This window comes from Pollachius pollachius (genome assembly GCF_949987615.1).
Source record: "Pollachius pollachius genome assembly, chromosome: 8".
NCBI classification, from domain to species: Eukaryota; Metazoa; Chordata; class Actinopteri; order Gadiformes; family Gadidae; genus Pollachius; species Pollachius pollachius.
The window spans coordinates 13609990-13632414 of record NC_136941.1 but is presented as its reverse complement, the minus strand read 5'-3'; the positions used below and the strand labels follow the sequence as shown (position 1 = coordinate 13632414).

General features: G+C 44.8%; 2 protein-coding genes across 2 annotated transcripts; one reads left to right on the top strand and one right to left on the bottom strand.

The window, feature by feature from the left end:
- Nucleotides 1-2461: 2461 nt before the first annotated feature.
- On the bottom strand, nt 2462-9555 carry spata2 (spermatogenesis associated 2). Its single transcript, XM_079742489.1, has 3 exons — nt 9485-9555; nt 7904-8715; nt 2462-7337 (listed from the first exon to the last, which is right to left on the bottom strand). Exons 2-3 carry the CDS (start codon nt 8240-8242, stop codon nt 5985-5987), a joined length of 1692 nt encoding a protein of 563 aa, XP_079598615.1. The 5' UTR covers nt 8243-8715; nt 9485-9555; the 3' UTR covers nt 2462-5984.
- Nucleotides 9556-10232: 677 nt separating this feature from the next.
- rnf114 (ring finger protein 114) lies at nt 10233-13918 on the top strand. The gene is made up of 6 exons (XM_079740886.1): nt 10233-10408; nt 10939-11089; nt 11244-11350; nt 11918-12032; nt 12199-12306; nt 12655-13918. The coding sequence occupies exons 1-6, from the start codon at nt 10272-10274 to the stop codon at nt 12718-12720; spliced, it is 684 nt and encodes a 227-aa protein (XP_079597012.1). The 5' UTR covers nt 10233-10271; the 3' UTR covers nt 12721-13918.
- Nucleotides 13919-22425: the final 8507 nt, after the last annotated feature.

Here is a 22425-nt window from a genome sequence, read left to right as displayed (position 1 = left end):
GAAAAACGTTGTCATTGACTGTGAATGAAGGCAGAGAGTACATCGCTTTGCTTAAGTGAACCTATGGTAAGTAAAATAAAAATGTCTGTGCAGACAAAGGATGCAGGGAAAACATGTAATGGGTGAAAGTCACACAGAAAAGGGGCGGGGGGATTTGAAGTTGACAAGTAAGGAGAGTAACGGCTGCATTTTCCTTCAAGAATGCATTTAACTGATGCTCTGCTGAAAGACTGTAATCATCATCTCTAACACACACACAACACACACACACACACACACACACACACACACACACACACACACACACACACACACACACACACACACACACACACACACACACACACCCTTGTCCTTGGATTTCTGTTCTACAAGTATTCCCTCCCCTTGTGCTTCTGATTTGCACTTCATATTAAGATATTCTCAAATACGGTATATCTCTCATGTTAATGCACATGCTGTCATGCAATGCATGATTGTATCTTCTTGTGAGGCAGGTTGCAAAAAAAAAGTGGTCTGGTCAGACAACATTCACTCCACATTCTTCTCTAGTAATCAACCCTGTTACTAACAATCTAGCACAGATGTACACACAATGTTTATGTGAATGGAACCCGTTAACCTTGATGCATGGGACTTAAGTTAATGGAATGGCAAGTAGGCTAGTCCCAGATGCAATACTTATATTTTGTATGTTTTTATATAAAAAAAAAAGTGTTTCTGGGATGCTGGGAAGGACTTCTTTCCGGCACCATTCTCAAGATGAGGGAATTAACCGGGTTTGCTTGCGACTTCACAGAGTTCTTCTTGTTGATGATATTCTAAGTGGGGCGCATCTCTGAGCCTATTTCCTGTAGCGTTCATTAGTGCAGTGTAGTGACACTGACAAAAAAAACCCGGCGCTGCAGTTATAAGGGGAGAAGGGCTGGGACATGTGTAAAAATACTGCCCGAGGTAATGGAATATTAGTCGTGTGTCGTCTGTTGTGATGTACTATTAAAGAAAGGCCCTGCGCCGAAAGACACAAGATACATACAAAAGATAATGACATTATTTACATGTATCGTAGGTGACCTCAGGGTTCTTTGATTGAAACAGATCAGTTCTCTTGCAAGTGAAGCTAGCTTTTATTTTGCTGCTATTTGGTGGTGCGGTCCTTCTGAAACGATTTGCAATAATAATAAAGGCAACATAGTTGAAACTATACGGAATGTGGAGGGGATGTACATAATACCTCCATCTGCTCTTCGCCTTCTTGGATGAGCCCCCGTTTTCTTGGATTAACGGTCCTTAGGCCAACCAGGCATCCACTGTACAGTAACACTGGATGCTGTGTCTGGTGTTCTGCCTGTTCATCCGTGTTAGATAAATACGTTTAGTTCGCACTGCAAATGTGCACATTACCAAAATAGTCTAAAATTTGTAAATCTGTTGCAGCCCATAACTCCCAGCACTCAAGATATGTTAATATATTGGCAATAGGACACTATTGAAACAGAATACCGCTAGACCCTGTTTAAAAACTATTTTATCTGGGAATCATCTTTTTGACTTCATTGAGTGGAGAAATATCCCATCATCCCCCATTGGACACACAGTTACCTGATCCAATATGTTAACATTAAAGGACCATTTATTTGTATGAGTTCAATTATCTATTTATATGCAGCAGATAAGACTTACATCCTGATTATTTATCAGATGTGGATGGGAGCTATCCTGACTGAATAATCAAAGACAAATCGGTGGTCTATTGTTGGCAAATGATAACTTCCTGATAGGCCAAATGGTAATAAAGTAGTATATCGGAGTAGGGCTGTGTAATACTCAATGCATGGATGTAATCCTTCTCAAGTTAATGGGTTTCACGTGAGTCAGAAGATAATGGATTTTATCCAATCCATTGACATACTTATACACAAATACATGTTCCCATGCATTTATATTAATGGATTTCACTCTATATGCATTTGAGTCTGATAGTGAATATGGATTTTGACTCAATTTGAAATTGTAGTCATGTTCATTGAGCCAGCGATGTTCAATGGTCTACTGAATTGAATGGGTAATCTCTCTTCTCTTGGTGCTGTCCTTCACTGCCATCTATTGGAATTATGAAGAAAGAACAGTTGATTTTCAAACATCGCATTTGTTGTATGCATCTGTTAGAAAAAACCTTTCTTACAGGGAAAAGCTGTAATTTAAGACATTTAAAGTAAGTGTTGCACTGTATATACCTCAACGGGCAGTAAACAACATTTAAACATTTCCATTTTTTTTTCTTTACAAGGTTTCAACTTTCTGCAGAGCTTGAATAAGTGCTTTCTAAAATCACCATTGAAGAGCACACAGGCAATTTTCTTTCTCCAGAATTTTATTCTTGAAATTATTTTATCAAAACTCATTACATTTCAATATATATATTCATATATTTTTATATTCATATTTTTTTCTTCACCGATTAACAATGTTGGCTATTTTCCCTTTACTCCCCTTGTATGCCCTCGTGATCCTAACAGGGCTGGACATCCCTTCACACAAACATTGTGCGGCGGCCCTCAGCATATTCGCAGAGGGGAGGGGAGAGCGGAGGAAGGGCTTCCTGGGGAGTGAGGTACGGGTTCAGGCCGTTAGTACAGAGCATGCCAGAAACTGCTGGGATATCCCGAACCCAGGTCAGCGGGGGGGGGGGGGGCTTTTGTACACACTACACCACTGTTAATACCGGTAAGATAACCACACAAAGAGATAAAGACCTTTCAGAATGCCTTGTTCAGCATGTTTGGTGGGATTAAAAACAGATCATGTTCAATGTCTCCTTGTTCGAGATGCAAAACGCGTTTTTTGTTCTGTTGTCATCGGTAACCAATGACGGGAATGACAGATGCAAACGAAGTTCCAGATACGTAAACCCCCAATGCCTACAAGTAGCAGCCCTATAGGCTGGTTTAGCCCTTTGTGAAGCCTAAAACAAGAAAAGATTTGTCCAAGAAACAATAAGTAGAAAAGGCAATTTACAAAAACTGAATTTCTGGCATGTTGATTGTGGGTCAATTTTCTTTCCCCCCCAACATTCATCTAGCGTTCTGGAGAGGACAACACCTACGGACAATATGGTGGCCTGAATAATTGATCATAATATAATGTTTGATTATATATCCGGGATTGTTAAACCAATCAGATGACACCATTTTAGGTGTTCAAAACTAACATTCGTTCTTCATTTGGCAATATCATTTAAAATTGAAACTTGGCTCAATGATACCTCTTAAAGTCTCCTTCTTTGCTGGTATGAATTGCTATGAAAATAAATCAGGCAATAAAATAGATCTTGATAAATATTCACACAAGCCATTTTAGAAAGGCTTCATTGGATTTAAACAAAAAATTATAATTGCACATCTCCCCAAGGTCATTCAAGACATCTGAATTCGTCCTTTCAAACGCCATCTCGCACAGCCATACGTATACGCACACATATCTATCAATACAATTGATCTACTATCTGTCATCCATCAAGATACAGCCACACGTATACGCACACATACCCACGTATAGCTACCTGTCCAAAGTGGCCAAGCAGTGCCTACCCTGCGAAACCCATTCAGGATGTGACCTCCACAGACCCAATGAACACATCGAGCAGCTACTCTAACTGAGGCATATATTTGTCATGCGAGGATTACAAAAACAACGAGAATTTAATGGCAAAAATAGTTAAATAAAGTCTAGGTAGCAACCGAACAACGATTTAAGGAAAAGAGCATCTGGTGTGACTGTTGTTTCCAACAATTAATAAAAGCAAGTGTGGTTAAGAATCAGTGTGGATGAGCCCAAAATAAATCCATTAAATTGTGGAATCAATGTAGAGCCATAACACACAAAAAGGTACCCACCCTGGCAATAACACAAATCGATAGCCCTCAGTAAACGCAACATGCTAGTGTTTGACCTATGTTTTACTAAAACATGAAATCAATCAAGTGTCTGACTGTGATCGTCTTCTGTCAAAAAGACGAATCAGAACAAGATTAAGGCATTTGGAAATGATACCTTTCCCAGAACAAGCTCACTGCAATCTGTGATGAGTCAACATAACCAGTTGTCAATACCATCCTTTTGTGATGAAAAGGGAGCCCTTGAGGACTATGTGATGCAATGCATATTACTCTTTGGTGATAGCAGCCTTGAGTCCCTTCAGGGAAAGTGCGCTCTCTTAATGAAAAGCATTTGTTTAAATACAGAGCCATAGTTTGATATAGGCAGGCTGTTTGGAGTAATAGTGTGATAATGAGATGGCCGTAAACACTACTCATTTTCCAACCGGATGAGTTTCCTAAATGAAGCAGGCAGGCCTTCTAAAATACTCAAAAGTTGAGATAAAGTTAGTTTTTGTACAGCAAAAACTTTAATGCTAACACTAGAAGGATCACTGCTAGATATTGTCTCGAAAGCACATTACATGGAACCCCAAATTGTCTAACTATATTGATGTAGCCTTAGCCTATACTGAGGAAACTTTAGTGCATTTTATATTTTACAAAGTTTTCAGATGAGAAAGCCCCTGAGGATTAAATGTGAATGAACAAGTCCACTTTGACAATCAGAAGGTGGTTAAATTGACTTATCAGAACATTACAGGCAACATGTCTGTTTCCTTAGGCAGCACATAAGAAACAAGAAAATAACACCCGCAAAATGCCACAAAATGAAAAATGAAAATAATAACTTCGGTTTTCAGGGCTCGTTCATAACCTGAACGTCAACAACAGGTAATTAGGCTGAAGTGATTTGAGGTAGACAGACATACTGTTTTCAAAGTACAGATCTTTAAGCTGTCCATAATCAATTCAAACAAAGGACACCGTTCACCTAGACGACCACGGCTCAGGATGATTTGTTTTGGCCAGCTTGAGCAGACTACCTGTGACCTGAGACACTGGGACATTGACGGAATAAATCATTACAGTAAGGTCAAGGTCAGTATGTCATGGGGGGAGGGGGGCTTAAAGTGGAGTGCAATGAAAGAAGTGGGCTTGATACAACGCAACAGGTTATTTACCAGTAAAACATTTCACATACTTCACAGATCTCCGATGACCACGATTCAACAGCAGATTCTCAAAACTCCTGCTATGTCACTCAAAATTCTGGGTTCATTTTACATGGGATCTTCTTGTACTAGGCCATTACTTTTGGCATTGTATAAGAAATACATGCCGATACATGGCATATGAACGGTTTCACACTGGGCCCTTCCAAGTGTATCCACGCCAGTCCCAAAGACACGAAAGCTTAAAGCCAGTTCTCATGCCCATGTAACAGTCACACATTGTTCTAGAGAATAAAAAATATATACCATTGACTTCCAGTGTACTCCTGTTTTGTTTCAATTTTTCTTTTCAAGTTAAAAAAGGTTCTTCTCTATGCACGCAACCTCACTCACACAAAGATTCACACTCTCTCACACACACACACACAAACGTATATATATTTATATATAGAGAGTGATATTATACCTTTACGGAATTCTTATCTGAGAAGTTAGGCAAAGTAATTTTTTTCAGGTTCATTTGGATAGACTTAACTTTAAACAAGAATAAATCAAGCTCTCTTTTGTTCCACCTTCCCTTTGTGAAGGACATACATTTCTCCGGAGTGGGAAGCGCTACAACAACACATGACTACTGAAGAGCAGGCAGCAGGGTTTAAAAAGGAGAGTGGGGGGGGGGGGGAGAAATGGTCAAAAGGCCTGACCTCGAACAAGGCAGAGAGATGAGCCGAAGATATGGAGCTCCGCGGCATGTGCAGGCCGAAACACACTAGTTCAAGGTGGAGAGAGGCCGTGAAAGGTAGTGGAGGGATAGGGAGAGAAACCGGAGGAGTGCAGGCTGCTAAAGCGCTCACACTGGACTATACATTTGAGGTCAGGGGGAGGGAGTAGAGGGCGGCGGGAGAAGAGAGTTGCATACAGAGTCCCCGGCTCATCGGTAAACCAGGTGGGATATAGTGCCAGTTTTGAAGTTGAGCTGATGGTTGGGCACAAAGTTGTGCTGGGGATTTTTCCGCGTACATACATCCTTTGCATACAGGCCCATACACGAGTCACACGAAACCTTGGAGCAGTTCACGCAGGTGTGTGAGGCGCCGGGCTTATTACAGAACCCGCACCGGGACCCCCCTAGGCTGGCACGATCGCCGTTGCCGCCGACCACCGCTGCCATGGCAACAGACTTGCTTGGAAACAGCTTGGTGGACATGAGCGGCTTCTCCAGCATCTGGGGGTGAGGGTGCGTGTGCGAGTGGGTCAACGTGAGGGGGTGCGGGTGGAGGTGGGAGTGAGAGTGGGTGTTGGAGTAGACGGACAGCTTTTCCTTCACAGGGATGTATCCGTCGAGGGGCCGCGGGGATTTGGGGTGGTAGTCCTGCAGGCCGCAGCAAGGGGCGGGGTCCACGTCGTGGCAGGCCGAGCACAGGATCACGTCGCACCTCTGGCAGGAGGCCACGCTGGAGCAGGCCACGCCGCAGCCCTGACACTTGACACTGCCGTGGGACTTGAGCATCCACCCGTCCCTGGCCTCCCGGGGCTCTCGAGACGGAGGTCGAGAGGGGGTCTGCCGGCCCCCGATCCCGGCCATGCCCCGCTCCGTGTACAGGTCGATCTCATCCAGGGAGGACAGGTGGTAGGAGGTGTACGACTCGGGAGGCGGCGGCGATTGAACGGGAAAGAAATCGGCGACAGGGCTGTAGGAGGGCGGTGCCGCCACAGAGAAGAGGGACGCCGAGACGCAGGGTCTCAGGATCTCGTCCTTGGCGTCCTCCTCCATGTCCACGAACAGAGGCTCCTTCCTCAGACTCAGGGAGGCCTTGAGGATGGGCTTGTTGGCCGCCGCCGCGTGCCAGTGGCCGGCCCCGTCGGTGACGTCCACTGACTTGGAGGGACGGCTGCCTCTCCTCAGGTGGTGGGGGTGGCCCCTCTCTATGTCCATGGGCCGCACCGACAGCCGAGCCATGTCCGACCCCAGGCTGTCCCGCCTGCGCAGCGCCTCGGCGCAGCCCGCCGCGTCGTCATGGCACCCCATGCGGAGCTCCAGGGCCTCCAGCTCCGAGGCCGAGCCGCGGGCCAGGGCGACCACCTCGGCCAGCAGACGGCACTCCGCCTGGGCCAGGAAGAGCTCGAAGGCCAGCTGCCGGAGGTGGTTTGCACCGCCCGGGTGCTCCCGCAGATGGAACTGAGACTCATGGTCACGGGAGTAGCCAATGGTGCGCATGATGGATCGGAGCTCGGTGTCAGAAATGGCGGACTGCAGCTGGTACACGTAGGGGCCGGTGAAGGTCTGAAATGAAATCGCAGAGAAACAATTATACGCATGCAGTCATTAACTGCTTTTGTTTTGACTTGGCTAAGGTAATATATTTGTTTTGACTGTGGGCTACTATGGACCTGAATTAAACTTGATGCATTTAAAAGGGTAAGTGTGGGAGCCATGAATCAACGTAATGATTGTGAAGTAACTATGGTGAATCACGCTTTGCTCCCTCTGCAATTTTTCCAGTAATAGTGAATGTATGGCCCTTTCTCTTGAACACATCAGAGAACACGCCTGTCGTTGTAGATACGTTATCTAACGGCTACAGCATGCAGGTGTTATCAGTTCTACCCAATTGAAAAGGCAATTGTTTGGGACTTAATCTTCTAAGCCCATTCTTTGAAGAGCCCAATGAACAAATCATGCCCTTCCCCTAAATACTTTGCTATAATAACCTACGTGCTTCATTCTACTCCCCCCACATGATGTAACCAACATCTCAGACACTGAAACTGGAAGCAGAAGAATTGTTTGGAAACGACTGGTCATTTTCCAAAACATGAATACAACCCGAAATGTATTACAATGCCCACCTTTATAGACCTGAACTCCTTTTTCCAGGGGAAGAGCAGAAGGTTTGTGCAGATGGTTTCCAGGGTGTGAAAGGCCCTCTCCAGGCCCTTGATGCCCCCTCTTTGGCAGCGGAGAGAGTTCTCCACCACCTCATAGAAGCGCACCATTCTGAAGCGCTGTCCCGGGTCGGGCTGGTAGGCCCCCAGCAGCGCTGTGGCGGTGGAGAGCAGGGCCTCGCTGTCCTTGTGTCTGCCTTTCCCGCCCTCTGGAGGGGGCCCGCCACCGGCCCCCTCCTCCAGGCGCCTCTCCAACGCCGCCACATACCTCCGAAACAGGTCCTCTTTTAACTTGGCATCCATTCTCAGCAGCAGACCGTTAGTCGGCTGTGACACCTTTGTTCAGAAAGCTCTTTTAGCATTCCCTTACCCAGGTACCACGCCCAGGCTTAAGAACCATCATAAACCACATATTGCCACACAATCTCAAGTTTATGTCTTCTGGGAGGGGAAGGTGGAGCTCTATCTTAATCAGTAGCATATCATCTTCTTCTGAACCGTTCAATGGTGGTAACTAGGCTGCTGCCTGAAGGGACGCCTTCTTAAGGGCATCTCTGGGTTGTTCTCTTGGTTTGCACTTATCCCTCAGCCTGCCAGGCCAACGTCATGCACAATGAAGCCAAACAGAGGAGAAGTCTTGCACTGTTAGTCCAAAGCTGAAGACACACATTGACTGTCGATTTGACCAGTTTCTTCAAACGTAGTTCATCCAAGGTTACTCAGCACACAGGGGAAGGTAAAATGCGACGCGTTTTTTAAGCCATGTTGACTCCAAGCTGTAATTTAAGAACAAAATCATCATCATCTTCTTCTTATTGATGTTGTTAACACATTTCCTACACATTTACACCCATTAAATGTATGGCTGTTCATCACTGGTCATTCCTAGCGTTTTACATTCAAAGCAATACAGCCTACTATGCTTCACACCGGCACCATAGAGAGACGCTGAGCAAAGCGGTCTGCACATATAGGAGAGACGAGCATTCTCACCAAAGCAAAGCAAATTACTACACTGCGTGAATTCCTGACAATGCGCAGTTTAGGAAAATGTCAACGTTTACCTATGAATTGAAATGTACCTGCTCGCGCTAATGGGCAGAGATATAGATCAGTAGATCATGCTCTACTGGTGGGCTGGTTTAATGGTTAACGTTTGACTGGTTGGACTCCGTGCTAGCTCATACACCAGCACCATGTACATGATCTACGGCTGGCCAGCTTCCTGCGCCAACACCAGCGTTGGATTCAAACAACCAGATGTTACGAAGGATAATGTCGTTTAACTCCAGGGCTACAATCAACAAACGTACAGTACGACACTTGCCGTGCCCCCCGAATACTGCTTAGACCGTAAACGCCCATTTCGGTGCGGCTAGTTAGCAATCGTTTGGGCTAGCAACCGACTTGATCTACACGTAAACGTCTACCGCATCCAGCCTTTATGGGCTCACAAAACACCTGACCCGTTGCCCTGTCCCCGGTCCCTGGTGTGCAGCTTGGTGTAATAATCACAAAAACGCAATAAGAACTAGACAGCCTTACCTTTAGGTAATGCTAGCTATGAGCTAGATACTCCTTCGCTAAAGGAAATTCCCATCGTTGCATCGCGCATGTGCACGAGTCTGACAGCTCTTCAGCGTCAAATGGTCCACGTGCACAGTACGGCTCCAGAATAATATAATATAATATAATGTAAAATAATGTAATATAATATAATAATCTTATATCATGTATTAACATGATATAGTATAACAATAATATAAAATATATTAATTGTGTATAATAATATCATATCAAATAATAGAATAATATATTTGAATAGAATAATATAATGTAATACAGTAAAATAATAAATAATATTATACAATATATTGATATGATATATTATTATATAATACCATAATACAATCGATAAAATAGAATAATTAAATATATTAGAAAAATATTTAGAATAGAATGATAGAATACAATAACTATTTATTTGGGATCTTGGATATTTTTATATAGCTTTTTTATGCACAAATAGCAGAAACATATTAAGCAAACAATTCTGACAAACCATTGCTTACTAATATAATAACGTATAAACTGCGCTGGATTTTCATTAATTCCATCTCATATAAATATACATTTTTAAAAAAACAAACGCAGATGTCTGTTAACAGAAACATAGGTCATTTCTAAAACGCTACATCATTGTGAAATATGGGAAAGTTTTTAAACGTATTTCCTGAGGCCAACTCCACCCTCATGCATCCCACGACACTGCCAGATAAACAGTGACGTCAGAGTGGACCGGTTGGGGGGGATTTCACAGCGAAGAAAAGAAATGGCGATGCTTGGGAGCTTTAGCTCTGCACATCAAAAGAAAAATATATCCGATGGCAGCAGGGACGTGACAGAATTTCTTTGTCCAGTTTGTCTCGAGATTTTCGACAACCCTGTAAGAACACAATGCGGGCATACGTAAGTATATGCGCGTTTCGCTTATCTTTCAATCTTTACCTCTATCTAACATCATCGACGCATCGTTGTACGGAAACTATACAAATGCTTGTTAGTAATAGACATGTCATAGCCCACCAGCATGCGATATTGGTATCTACTTTTACTAAATGTAAGTATGAACTGAACATTGTTGGTATTGTTGTTAATTTGCTTTACAGATCATGTAGCCAAAAAGAAAGTAAGCTTGCTAAATCACTATCAGTTTTGTTTACATCAAAGAAGGGGCCTTGCTTGGGAGTTGTAGTTCAACACGTTTACGATTTCACCTTTATGTCAATTCAAATGACTACAAATCCCAGCACTCTTTCGGGCTGGCATGTTTCCATACGAGTTTCAGGAAATGGGTTCGATTATGATACCTAAGCTCCCTGGCTTTTTAACATAATGAAAGATAAATATTCTTCCGTAGTGAAACCAAGTGGAACGTATCCAATGCCGCATGAAGGCGTAACCCGTTAAACAACTTCTCCTTACCGTTCTTAAATTAGGTTTTGCCAGAGTTGTCTGCAGGAGTGTCTACGTCCCCAGAAGCCTGTGTGTGCAGTGTGCAGGGCTTCTCTTGGCAACTGGACCAAAGCAACTGAGCTAGAGGCCCTTATCCACTCCTCTGTGGCTGCTTGTAAGGGCTGTGGCGTCCAGGTATTGTAGGCAGCATTGATTCTATGGAAGAACCTTAGTAGGCAATAGGCAATGCAACATTTACTACTATAGGGCTTGTACAAAATAATGCATCACGGGATTTGTATTTTAATGGGAGATTACGTGGATGTACATTTAATCATTCTTTTTACAGGTTGGTCTGTCCCAGATGAGGAGCCACACAGCTGCCTGTTCAAAATATCAGGAGTACATTGAAGAGGGAGTGCGAACCTCTGCCCAGACCCAACCACCCATTGTCAGGTGACCAAAGTACAATAAAAAAACATGGTTAAATTTATGGTAGGCAATTTGCAGTAACCAGCCAGGGTAAGGTAGACTGAAAGTATCCATCCAAACACATTCTAACCCTCCCTTCAGTCCTCCCAAAGAAACCAGTCCCCAGACACCCATGTCTAGCTCACTAGCTTAGCAGTAGGTATGCCCAGCCTTGGGAAAGGTGCCAGTCAGGCGCAATGAGTGCATGGGCAGAGTGTGTGGGGGTGGCCAAGTCGTTTGGTAGACAGACAGGTATGCAATCTAACCTGTTCATTTGGGCAAAATGAAACTGTTAGACAGGCTTATTACAGGCCTGCCACAGCCACTGGATTAAATTTTTTTTTATTGATTGCTGTCGGGATGTTAAGAGAAATTGCTTCTTTGATAAACGTCCTACCCTTGCTTTAACACATTTCCCTGAAAAAGTTCCACACATTCCCTAATGTAAGGTACATATTGGAATCCAAATCTGTCTTGAAGGAACATATGTCAAAGACTAAATGTTGACACCTATCTAACAAGATGATTGTGTTGTTGCCTTTACCCACCCAGTCCTGTTCCAAACCGCTATACCTTCACCTGCCCGTACTGTAACTGTCAGAACCTGGATCAGGATGGCCTGGTTGAACACTGTACCTCACAGCATAACAGAGACACTCGCCTAGTGGTAGGTAGCCCACCCTGATATGTAGAACTCATTGTCTTAAAAGTTTATTACGTTGATTACGAACAATTGCATTATTGTATAATTCCTTAGAAAACGTTATATAATAATATAAACATTGACATGATGACATTATTTTACCATGGCATTCATTGCTTTGCTTGTATAGGTTTGCCCTATCTGTGCCTCGATGCCCTGGGGAGACCCTAACTACAGGAGTGCAGACTTCTTCCAGCACCTCAAGATTAGACACACCTTTTCCTATGACACCTTTGTGGTAAGTAACGCCTCAAGTAGGTTCTTGATGTGGTGTTATGTAAAAATATTATCATGCTTTGTATCATGGTAATGGTGTATAAAAACGTCCATGGTGATGATGTTTTGAGAATGTTATGTTTTTATGAAGTTTATGTAAATGTTTTATTTGGTTAAACATTGGCGTTTTATCTGAGTCAGAATGCTCCATACATGTTGTCACTAGTTTTGTATGCTAGCATTGTATGTATACAGCCTATGTGGTATATGTTTGTGATGTATGTAAGCATGCATAAATACATACATCACATACGTAGTTGTGTATGTATGTTTACTTACTTCAAACCTTGCCCTTGGTGTCTCCTTTCAGGACTATTCAACAGACGAGCACACAATGATTCAGGAGGCTCTACAGCGCTCCTTAATGGAGAACTGAAGTAAAGAACAGTTCCTTTGAAGGGGTAGGGGGCAGGGTAAACTGCAGAAGGTGGTGTGATGTTTTTTGAAGACAGTGTTCAGTACTTCATTGTCTTCAAGTTCATTAATTGACCGGTGGGTAAAACTAAATGGGCGATTGGCTTTGTGAGGAATGTACATCCTTACATTGAATAGAGATTTATTGTTGATCTAAAATTAAACGGGGCAATATAAAAATGAGAGAAAGCACAATGTGCTTTCTAATTTAGGAGCCATGTCTGTCACACGTGTCAACATCCTGTGTCTCCCCTAATACAGCCTAAACTCTCGATAGATTGTGGATTATATCAGTCATATTTAAATTGTTTTTGTTGTTTGCACTGTGTCAAATAATCACAAAAGAATGCCTCAAAGTCCTACCGTAGTCATGACTTGAAGTGTATTAGATGGTTCTACCACTAGGTGGCTAGTAGTTTGCAAGCAGAATACCAACCTCACCCAGTAGAGTGTTTACTGATGAGGAAAACGCTATTTAAGAGCATGTTTAACTCTTCAAAGTGTGAATTGCTGCAGTTGGAATATGTCAAATCAAATGGACACCTCCTGTATTTTATGTTCATGTTTGTATGTTCATACTGAATGGGATATTTCTTGTTTTTTTCATGCATCCCTTGGTCTGCTAGAAAGTATAGATAATATCTCAAAGCCTCAATGTGGCTGTTTGTTTTCTTTTTTAACTGTTCTTCCTTTTTCCTCTATGTTCTGTGCTTGTTAACGATCTCATACCCATCTCAAAATTGCCATTTTTGGTTGCTATCTTAGCCAATCAAATTATATACATTTGTGCATACTTGTAAGTAAGGCCAGTGATTTACTTTCATGTCGTTGTGGCCACTAAAATACATCTTAGCGGCCATAAGGGGGCAGTAGAGTTCCATCATTTGCTCGCCATCTGTGAAAGCCACTGGTCTACACCAGGCTCTCACCCAGCGCATAATAACGCTTCATTCTCTAAATGTGCTTCTTTTAATAGTCCGTTCATAGTTATCATCTTGGCTAAATACTTTGCTTTGCAATTTATCCTTTGCATTCAAGAAATTATCCTGAAATTTGACAGTTGTCATAGCCTTTTGATAAAACTGCAAACATGTTAGGCAGTTTGTAACATCTATATTGTATATTTCTTTATTGTAATTAAAAGCATTTTGTTGACCATTTCTGATGCACCTTTTACATCAACTGTCCTTTATCTGTGATATTATCTTCATTTTTTGATATTGCTGCCGCAAAAAGTAAATGTCAAATATGTATTAGTTGTAATTGTTTCTAACTAGCAGTATTTTAATCTGTATCTGAGCACACGGCAATCTATATTTTTTAGTTTTAACAATAGCAGCCCAAAAAGCAACGGCCTATGGCCTCAATGTAAAGATTTATAATTTCAACCCATTTTTGTTTCTCAAATTTAAAAGGGATTTCTTTTGTTATTTGTGCAATTTCTGCTCTGATGTGTGAATTCACACTTGGCCACAAGGTTGTCCTTTCGTATGTATTGATGACTATGTTCATGTCCAAAATCCTATCTCATCTTGTCCTATGTTCATGACTGCAGTTGTGTCTCATAAAGATTAATAACACAATCCACACCCAAAAGAGAAGTAGCACTGGCTAACAACCGGAATGCCTTTTTTTTTTACACTGCTCTTTGTGCCACACACAAATTCTCATGTATCTTATTCTTCCTTGTCATCCTGGCTGTTACTAAATCCAGATAAATTAAAGTTCTTCAATTATTTAAAACAAACCCGCTCCAGCAATCAGGCTGATTTATACCTATGTGAGTGTGTGTGCGTGCGCTTGTGTGTGTGTCGGGGGGCATGCTGGACACAGAGAGAAGTAAAGCATTAATGAGAAGCTACGGTGTAAGTACAGACTATGTCACTTGTGATGCTGATGCTCAGATATAGATAGATCAGAACGACGTCAAACCACTCAAATGGGTTAGGAAACAAGAGCGTCCTATCGACCCCGGTGGATTTGTCCCCGTGTTTGTGCATTATATTGTGAGGGCCTATTATATTCCGAAGTTTATGATGAAACCTTGTGTTTCCGTGTACATTTTCCACAGGGAGAGGGGGGAACCCTTCCATCTCGCAGGCTTTTTTTTTCCTGTTTCAAAATCAGTAATTAGTTAAGCGATGGCACTGTTCGCCGCCTAACTTCATCCTCCCCTACCCTCTTGTTGTTGCCCCCCCTCCCCCCGCCCCCATAAGGATTTGGCTCCTGGCAGTTGGAGGAGACGAGTTAGCTGAGATAACGAGATACAACCAGTGCTCCTGGGCAGGAAGGAAGTGCAGCTGAAAAACATGGCGGCAATAAGTCTTTCTTCTGTCTGTTTGGTGGCAGAGTAAAAAAAAATAAAGGTGGGGGGGGGGGTGCAAGGTGGGTATTAGCGATAGGAAGAAAGAAAGTGGGTGGGGGCGGATGAACATATTTAATAAAAATTTCATAAAGTTCAGTGTTAGTGGGTTCTTTGATGCGGGAGAGATATGCTGTGTGGAGTCTGCAGGCTGTATATAAGATGCAATTAACGGTGCAGGAATCCGCAGGCGTAGCCTACAGCCAGAGGCAAAGCGGACGTCAACGTGTCCCGCAACGATGTCGCTTGGTCACTCGTGACATGCGATCAGCCTTATATTCCCCGATTTGGATGAAACCAAGTGTAATGTAAATGATGCATTTATGAACATGCAGCCAGCTGCTGCTTATTTACATATATTTGTTTGGGATGATTGATTTCAGGATTGTAGAATCACATTTACTCCGGAAGTGTGACCTATTTTTGAGGGGTTTTGTGTGTTAACTTCAGGTTATTGCAATTCAATATATTTTTTGAACAGCTCCAAACTAACTGTCAGTTCAACTAAAGGGTAGGAATCTAAGTTTTGAACTGGAGGTGTTGGGGGTGTAACAAGCCTGTATCGCCTGTGGGTCAGAGGCAGTGTAAGGTCACTGATGGGCCACTGGTCCACGCAAAGCAGTTCCAGCTGCCTTGACCCGAAAGCAAGACGGCTCTTCAACATCCTTCCAAACAACTTTATTTCAATATTCTCCAGGTTACATAAAGGAGGGAGCATCTAGAGGTAGAAGGTATTTCCATATATCAGTGCCTCAGAAGTTATCTCCATTTCTTCTCCAGCGCTCTTTCTAGTTTTGCTGAGGCAGGTATCTGTGATTAGGTGTGGCGTGGGATGGCGGCGCATTGGGAGTTTGTTCGCCGTAAAATTCCTCAAAGTCAGGAGAAACAGGAAGAGCAGGAATCCTGCTATGCAGGCACGGGGGCCTCACCGGGCTGGTCGTCTCAAATGTTTGAACACAAAGTGCCACTGGGCTTCCCCGACATCAATACTGATTCTACACAGACTTCTCTTCCGCTTTTAAACTCTTAACAACCGACCCCCTACTCTAGTCACACACACGCACATGCACACACACACACACACACACACACACACACACACACACACACACACACACACTCACACACACCACACACTCACACACACCACACACACACACACACACACACACACACACACACACACACACACCACCTCTGGTGTTCCTAGCCCAAGAGCAATGTGTCTTAACTTTGATTTAATAATGCCTGCAACTAATATGTTACTGTATCGGCTCATGTTAACTTTACAAGGTTTTGCATTGTTCATGTGTGTGTGGGGGGGTCTGTGTGCACATGTGGTTATGTGCTAGTTTTATATACATGACACACACTGGCACTATGACATCACTTAATATACTGTAGGAGGTAAAACACAGTTTAATACTACGCACACAGGAAAAGCAACTTTGTTGAGTTAAAGAAAACCCCATTTAGGTATTTACTCTCTCTCTCTCTCTCTCTCTCTCTCTCTCTCTCTCTCTCTCTCTGTCGACTAATCAGGAAAAAAACACACCTGGGTTGTAAGGACCAATTCAGGGTCTAAACAGTGGCTAGCAGCATCATGTCACACAACCAAATGAAATGCTAAAAACTCTTAAAAATCACTGCAGTTGCAGAAATTCCCCTGGCAGTGTGAATGAATATCAAACATATTGATTCATCTGTCAAGGGACTTGCTAATCATTGCCGGCCCATTTATTAAATTATTTGAATTTTCCGCCGCCACTGTACTAATATTTGAAAGTTAGGCCCTCTAAGGTGTGAATGAAAAGGGGGGTAAAATCCCTGGAGTCATGCATTTGCAATTTGCACACATATGTATGTATGTATGTATGTATGTATGTGTGTGTGTGTGTGTGTGTGTGTGGTTCTGTGTGTGTGTGCGTGCGTGCGTGCGTGCGTGCGTGTGTGCGTGCGTGCGTGCGTCTGTGTGTGTGTGTGGGGTTCATGCATGTGTGCATGCATACGTGTGTGTGTGTGTGTGTGTGCAGGGGCTATGTTTGTGTGTGGAAGAGGTGTCGGCCCAAGGCTATTATTTCCCACATTAATTTTTCCATTTGAAATCGTGGCTCAATGGCCCAGTGCAGGAGAATCAGGGAGGAGAGGAAGACTATGTTAGAGAGGAAGAAGGGGAGGTGGAACAAGCGAGGGATGCAACAGCTTTAATGTCCAACAGGGGAGGCAATTTCACTTTCAAAGCGTATCCCCATTATGTGTGAGACAGAGCCCCCTCTTCTCCCCACCTTTCTCTCTTGTTCTTACATTCTATCACTCGCCCGGGGGAAAGCCTATTTCCCCCCAATAAGACAATTGTTTCTGCCTGTTCTTGTTATACACCCCAACCGATACTACATTATAACAGATGAGGGAATGGCATTCTCAAGCATGCGTCTGTTCTTATGAGCTGTCTTTCCATGCCAACCTGTTCCATGTATGCCCACCAACCAGTGCACCTAAAGGCTTAACAAACGCTGACAAACCAGTTTGTTGCCTGGTCGTCCCAACGTCGATTTTTCCCTCAATTTCTCCTTCCCCCTCCCCCTCCTCCCTCCCTCCCTCGGTCTTCCCCTCACACAAACGCTCATCATCTTTGCCACTCTTTTCAGTTCCTTCACTTTCAATCACTACCACCTTACAAACCCACCTCCCCCACCTCCCCCGACATCTTTCTTTAGAAAGTGCCCGAGTTTGCTGATCTGTCATTCACGTGTTGTGTCCTGTTGTGACGATGGTGATGATGATGATGATGGTGATGGCGAGGGGGGAGGGGGGAGGGGGGGGGGGGGGGCTCCGTGACGGCGGGCTGTGAAACCTCCAAAAGCTCGGATCAGATCAGAGCAGCTCGATGATTAACCAGGCAGGTAGTGAGTCAAACTGCTGACAGCAGAAACCCTTGTGACAGCTGATTTGGAAGACAATGGTTCCCGCTCCCTCTACTTAACTTGTCACAGCCGTCAGAGCACCTTCTCCACTGACCCCCCGCACAGGGAGGGGAACATGCCCCCCGTTTACCGCGTGCCACAGCCACTTATGAAGATATTGTCGCACACACACACACACCCACACACACACACACACACACACACACACGCATGCATGCAGAGAGCAGGGATTGAGGGAGATCTTCTGCCTGGCAATCTACAGGTGATCTACTTCAAGGGGAGAGGTCCAGTGTAAATTTCGTCAAAATTCACAGATCAAATATATACAGAGAAAGAGAATCAAACTGAACACTCTTCTAATGCGGGTGTCACGCGCCGCCACCGTCTGACGGACGAAGCGGCGTTGTCTCAACCAAACACCGCCATGACAGTCGGCTGACGGAAATACTTCTCCAAAAGCTGGCCTCTACTATTAATTGTCCAACGCCCCCAATTATTAACCGCCCCTGCAGTGTGCCATTCACATGCAACGCCATTTACCTCCCTCCACTTCCTGTGCATTGTTGGCCACTGTGTGTGTGTGTCTGTGTGTGTCTGTGTGTGTGTGTGTGTGTGTGTGTGTGTGTGTGTGTGCGTGTGTGTTTGTCTCCTTCCCTCTCTTTACAGCAGGGAATGGACGACGCAGGCAAATGTGTCACTCAGCAAGCAGCCGGCCCAGCAGCACAGGCTCCAGCAGTACCTTCAGTCCTGCCCGCCTAGACAGCCATCCATATACCTCAGCCACCCCTCTTCTCACCCCCCCCCCCCCCCACCCCCCCGAAACACACCCCCTCCCCACTCCAGCTCAATGAGTAACCAACCTGCAGGTACTGAATCAAACTGCTGACGAGCATGGGGATGGGTGGGGGTGGTGGGGGCTAAGGGATGGGGGGGGGGGGGGGGGCTTGAGAATGTGTAGGCGGATGGACAGGGAAGCATGGAGAGATGAGGATGGATGGGAGAGAAAAAAAAAGACCAGCATGCCCGTCAACAGCGGCAGTTCACAGCCCACCTCAGTGATGTAACATTTCGTTTTCAAAGGAAAAACTTTTCTTTTTTTTTTTATCCCTGTACCCCTAGCCTTTATAGCTCTCCTTTAAAGATATAAAAAAGTATATCTTCCAGGGCTCTCCCTCCTTCTCCCTGTGAGTGGCCGTCTTTGATGGGCCGTCTCCCTGTCTCATCTCGTCTTCCTAGACAGACGAGTGCTGTCACTGCAGCCGTCAGTGGCCAGCTAAACATTAACAGTTCCCCTGGCTGCCCTGGGCTGAGGAGGAGGAGGGGGGTTTGGGGGGGAGGACCAGAGAAGAGGTGAAAGGGGGATGCCTCTGGACAAAAAAAACTGGGATGAAAAGAAGGAGTGATGGCTCTATCGGTATGACAGATTGTTCTTTGTCTCTCTGAACTTGTGTATATGTATGTGTGCCATCAGCAGATTCTTGGCCTGACGTGACGCTTTTATTGCCCTGTTTTTCCCTCTCCTCTGAAGAGATGGACCTCTTTGTATTCCCATTGCCCCCTATCCTTCCTGCTGGCGTAACTGACATTCCTTCAAGTATACACGTGTTTGTGTGGGATTGTGTGGGAGTGTGTGTGTGTGTGTGTGTGAGAGAATGTGTGTGTGTGTTTGTGTGTGTGTTTGCATATTTGTGTGTGTGTGTGTGTGAGAGAGAAAGAGAAAGAGTGTGTGTGTGTGTTTGTGTGTGTGTGATAGAGAAAGAGTGTGTGTGTGCATGTGTGTGTGGGTGTGTGTGTGTGTGTGAGTGAGTGATGGTGTCTGTTTCCGCATTTATGTGTGCATTTAGCTGAGTGTGTGTGTTTGTGTTCGTGTGCGAGAAAGAGAGAGTGTGCATGTGTCCATGTGTGTGTGAATGTTTGTGTTTGAGAAAGAGTGTGTGTGTATGTGTGTGAGAGTATGCATTCGCAACCATTCGTGTGTGTGTGTGTGTGTGTGTGTATACGGTGAAGGAATGCCATATATGTGTGTGTATGGCACGTATACGTGTGTATAAAATGCGTGGATGCCAATGTGCCATGTGCACAGACATGCGTGTGTGTTTACGTGTGCAGGGAGGCGTCCATACCTTCCGCGTGCTTCCTCCATATCCTCTGGTGCATTTCTTGAAGAGGGCATCCTGATCTTTGATGTCGGCAGCCGTGATGGTGGTGACGGCAGGTCACACGTAAGAGGCCTCCCTGAGGGACCGCCAGAGAGAGGAGAGGAAGACGGGTGGAGGAGGAGAGGAAGAGGGGTGGAGGAGGAGAGGAAGAGGGGTGGAGGAGGAGAGGAAGAGGGGTGGAGGAGGAGAGGAAGACAGGTGGAGGAGAGAAAGACAGGAGGAGGAGAGGAAGACAGGAGGAGGAGAGGAAGATGGGTGGAGGAGGAGAGGAAAACAGGAGGAGGAGAGGAAGACGGGAGGAGGAGAGGAAGAGGGGAGGAGGAGAGGAAGAGGGGTGGAGGAGAGGAAGACGGGTGGAGGAGGAGAGGAAGACGGGAGGAGGAGAGGAAGACGGGTGAAGGAGGAGAGGGAGACGGGAGGTGGAGAGGAGGAGGGGTTGAGGAGGAGAGGAGGACGGTGGAGGAGGAGAGGAAGACGGGAGGAGAGGGAGATGGGAGGAGAGGGAGAAGGGAGAAGAGGGAGACGGGTGTCTCTGTCCTGCTCTTCCTCTCTCTCTCTCTGTCTCTCTCTCTCTGTCTCTCGCTCTCTCTCTCTCTCTCTCTCTCTCTCTATCTCTCTCTCTCTCTCTCTCTCTCCTTCTGTCACTCACACAAACAGCCGTTATCCCCTGTCTCTTTTGAATTATTAACTCCCCAGCTCAGGGGAGTGAATGGGTACTGCTGAGTGGACACAGTGCAGATCCGGCTTCACATTGCACACATTTCGGAAGTCTGTCCATTGGAGGGTATTGCATTGCTGGTCACATTGACACCCAACAACCCACACTTACCCCTATCCCCTTCTCTCATTCTACCTCTCCCTTTCTCTCTCTCTCACACAAATTATTTTCTTACTTTTACTCTCTGTCTCTCTCCTGATCCTCTCCCTCTTCTTTTTTCTTCTCCTCTCTCTCTCTCTCTCTATCCCCCCCCCCCCCCCCCCCCCCCCCCCCTCTCTCTATCTCTCAAACACACACCCACACCCACACACACACATCTATTTGATTGTGTACCACTGTCCAGACCGGACCACCAGACTAGCGGTCAGACCCATCTCCCCGACCGGGATTCCTTTGCAGTAAAGCTCCAGGTGTCCTGCGGTGACCACGCCCACCCTCCTTGCCCACGTCTCCCCAGGCGGCCCCTCTCTCTTCTGGCTTCCCCGTGCAATGATTAACCCTGGTCCTGATCAATGCTTCTGCCGACTCTGATACATCACTGGAGCCTTGCAGCTGCCATGTAAAGGAAGCGTCAACTCTGCGCTGCCTGTGACAGAGGGAGGCCACTCCATCACTACTGCACTAGTGTGTGTGGGTGTGTGTGTGTGTGTGGGTGTGTGTGTGTGAGTGTACGCGTATGCATGAACACTCACACCCGGCTGACACACACACTTAAACACACATGCACAGACACACACACACACACACAAACACATTTTCGGATAACTTCTCAACCTGCCCATGACTTTTTGTGGTAGAATTATTGTGTTGATACTTAACTTAAGATTTAATGAGCTTGTTAGGCATTTTCTCTGTGTTGCAGTTTCTGAGGTGAAACTTAAAGGAGGGCTCTGAACAAGTGTTGAAGTTGATTGCAAAATAAATCCCTCAGATAAAAAATGAATTTGTCATCGCTCATCATGGAGAGGGGCTCTACTCCGACAACAAGGGGAAGCATGGACTTCCTGTAGGTGACAGGAAGCACAATAGCTCAGTGTTCTGCCAGCGAAGCCCTCTCTCACCACCAGGTTAATGATTCCAAAATTCACAGCTGAGCTGGAAGGGTGTTGGGACGGGTTGATTAGAGGGAGGAGCCATGTGTTGAGAGCTGGCATTCAGGTACATTTAGGCTTCTATTAGTGCTGCCATTACAAATGATGGTGTGTTTTTGTCATTTTAATTGCCTATAATCGGATCTCTCCATTGCCCGCCTATTTGTTAATGAGGCATGAACAAGCTACATGTCACAAGTACAGTACTTAGCATGCATCCCATCATTTAAACAGCTAAATTGGCCCAGACGTCGCTGTGGTTTCTAAATATTGGGAAGACATTAATTCAATAAAAGTCTAGAAAAAATGTTTGTTAATACCATTACATGAATAAAAATTAATTAACACAACTTTGGGAATCTCAGTGTGAATAAAAAAACAATAACGAAAATGATTGCTACCGGGATGGAAAT

Bases quoted from the DNA above. Each gene is read 5' to 3' on its own strand.
- spata2 (XM_079742489.1), bottom strand. From the start codon at position 8,242: ATGGATGCCAAGTTAAAAGAGGACCTGTTTCGGAGGTATGTGGCGGCG. The intron at 7,338-7,903 runs GTGGGCATTGTA...ATTTCATTTCAG, and splicing joins AGGAGTTCAGGTCTATAAAG to ACCTTCACCGGCCCCTACGT.
- rnf114 (XM_079740886.1), top strand. From the start codon at position 10,272: ATGGCGATGCTTGGGAGCTTTAGCTCTGCACATCAAAAGAAAAATATA. The intron at 11,090-11,243 runs GTATTGTAGGCA...TTCTTTTTACAG, and splicing joins GTAAGGGCTGTGGCGTCCAG to GTTGGTCTGTCCCAGATGAG. The intron at 12,033-12,198 runs GTAGGTAGCCCA...TTGCTTGTATAG, and splicing joins ACAGAGACACTCGCCTAGTG to GTTTGCCCTATCTGTGCCTC.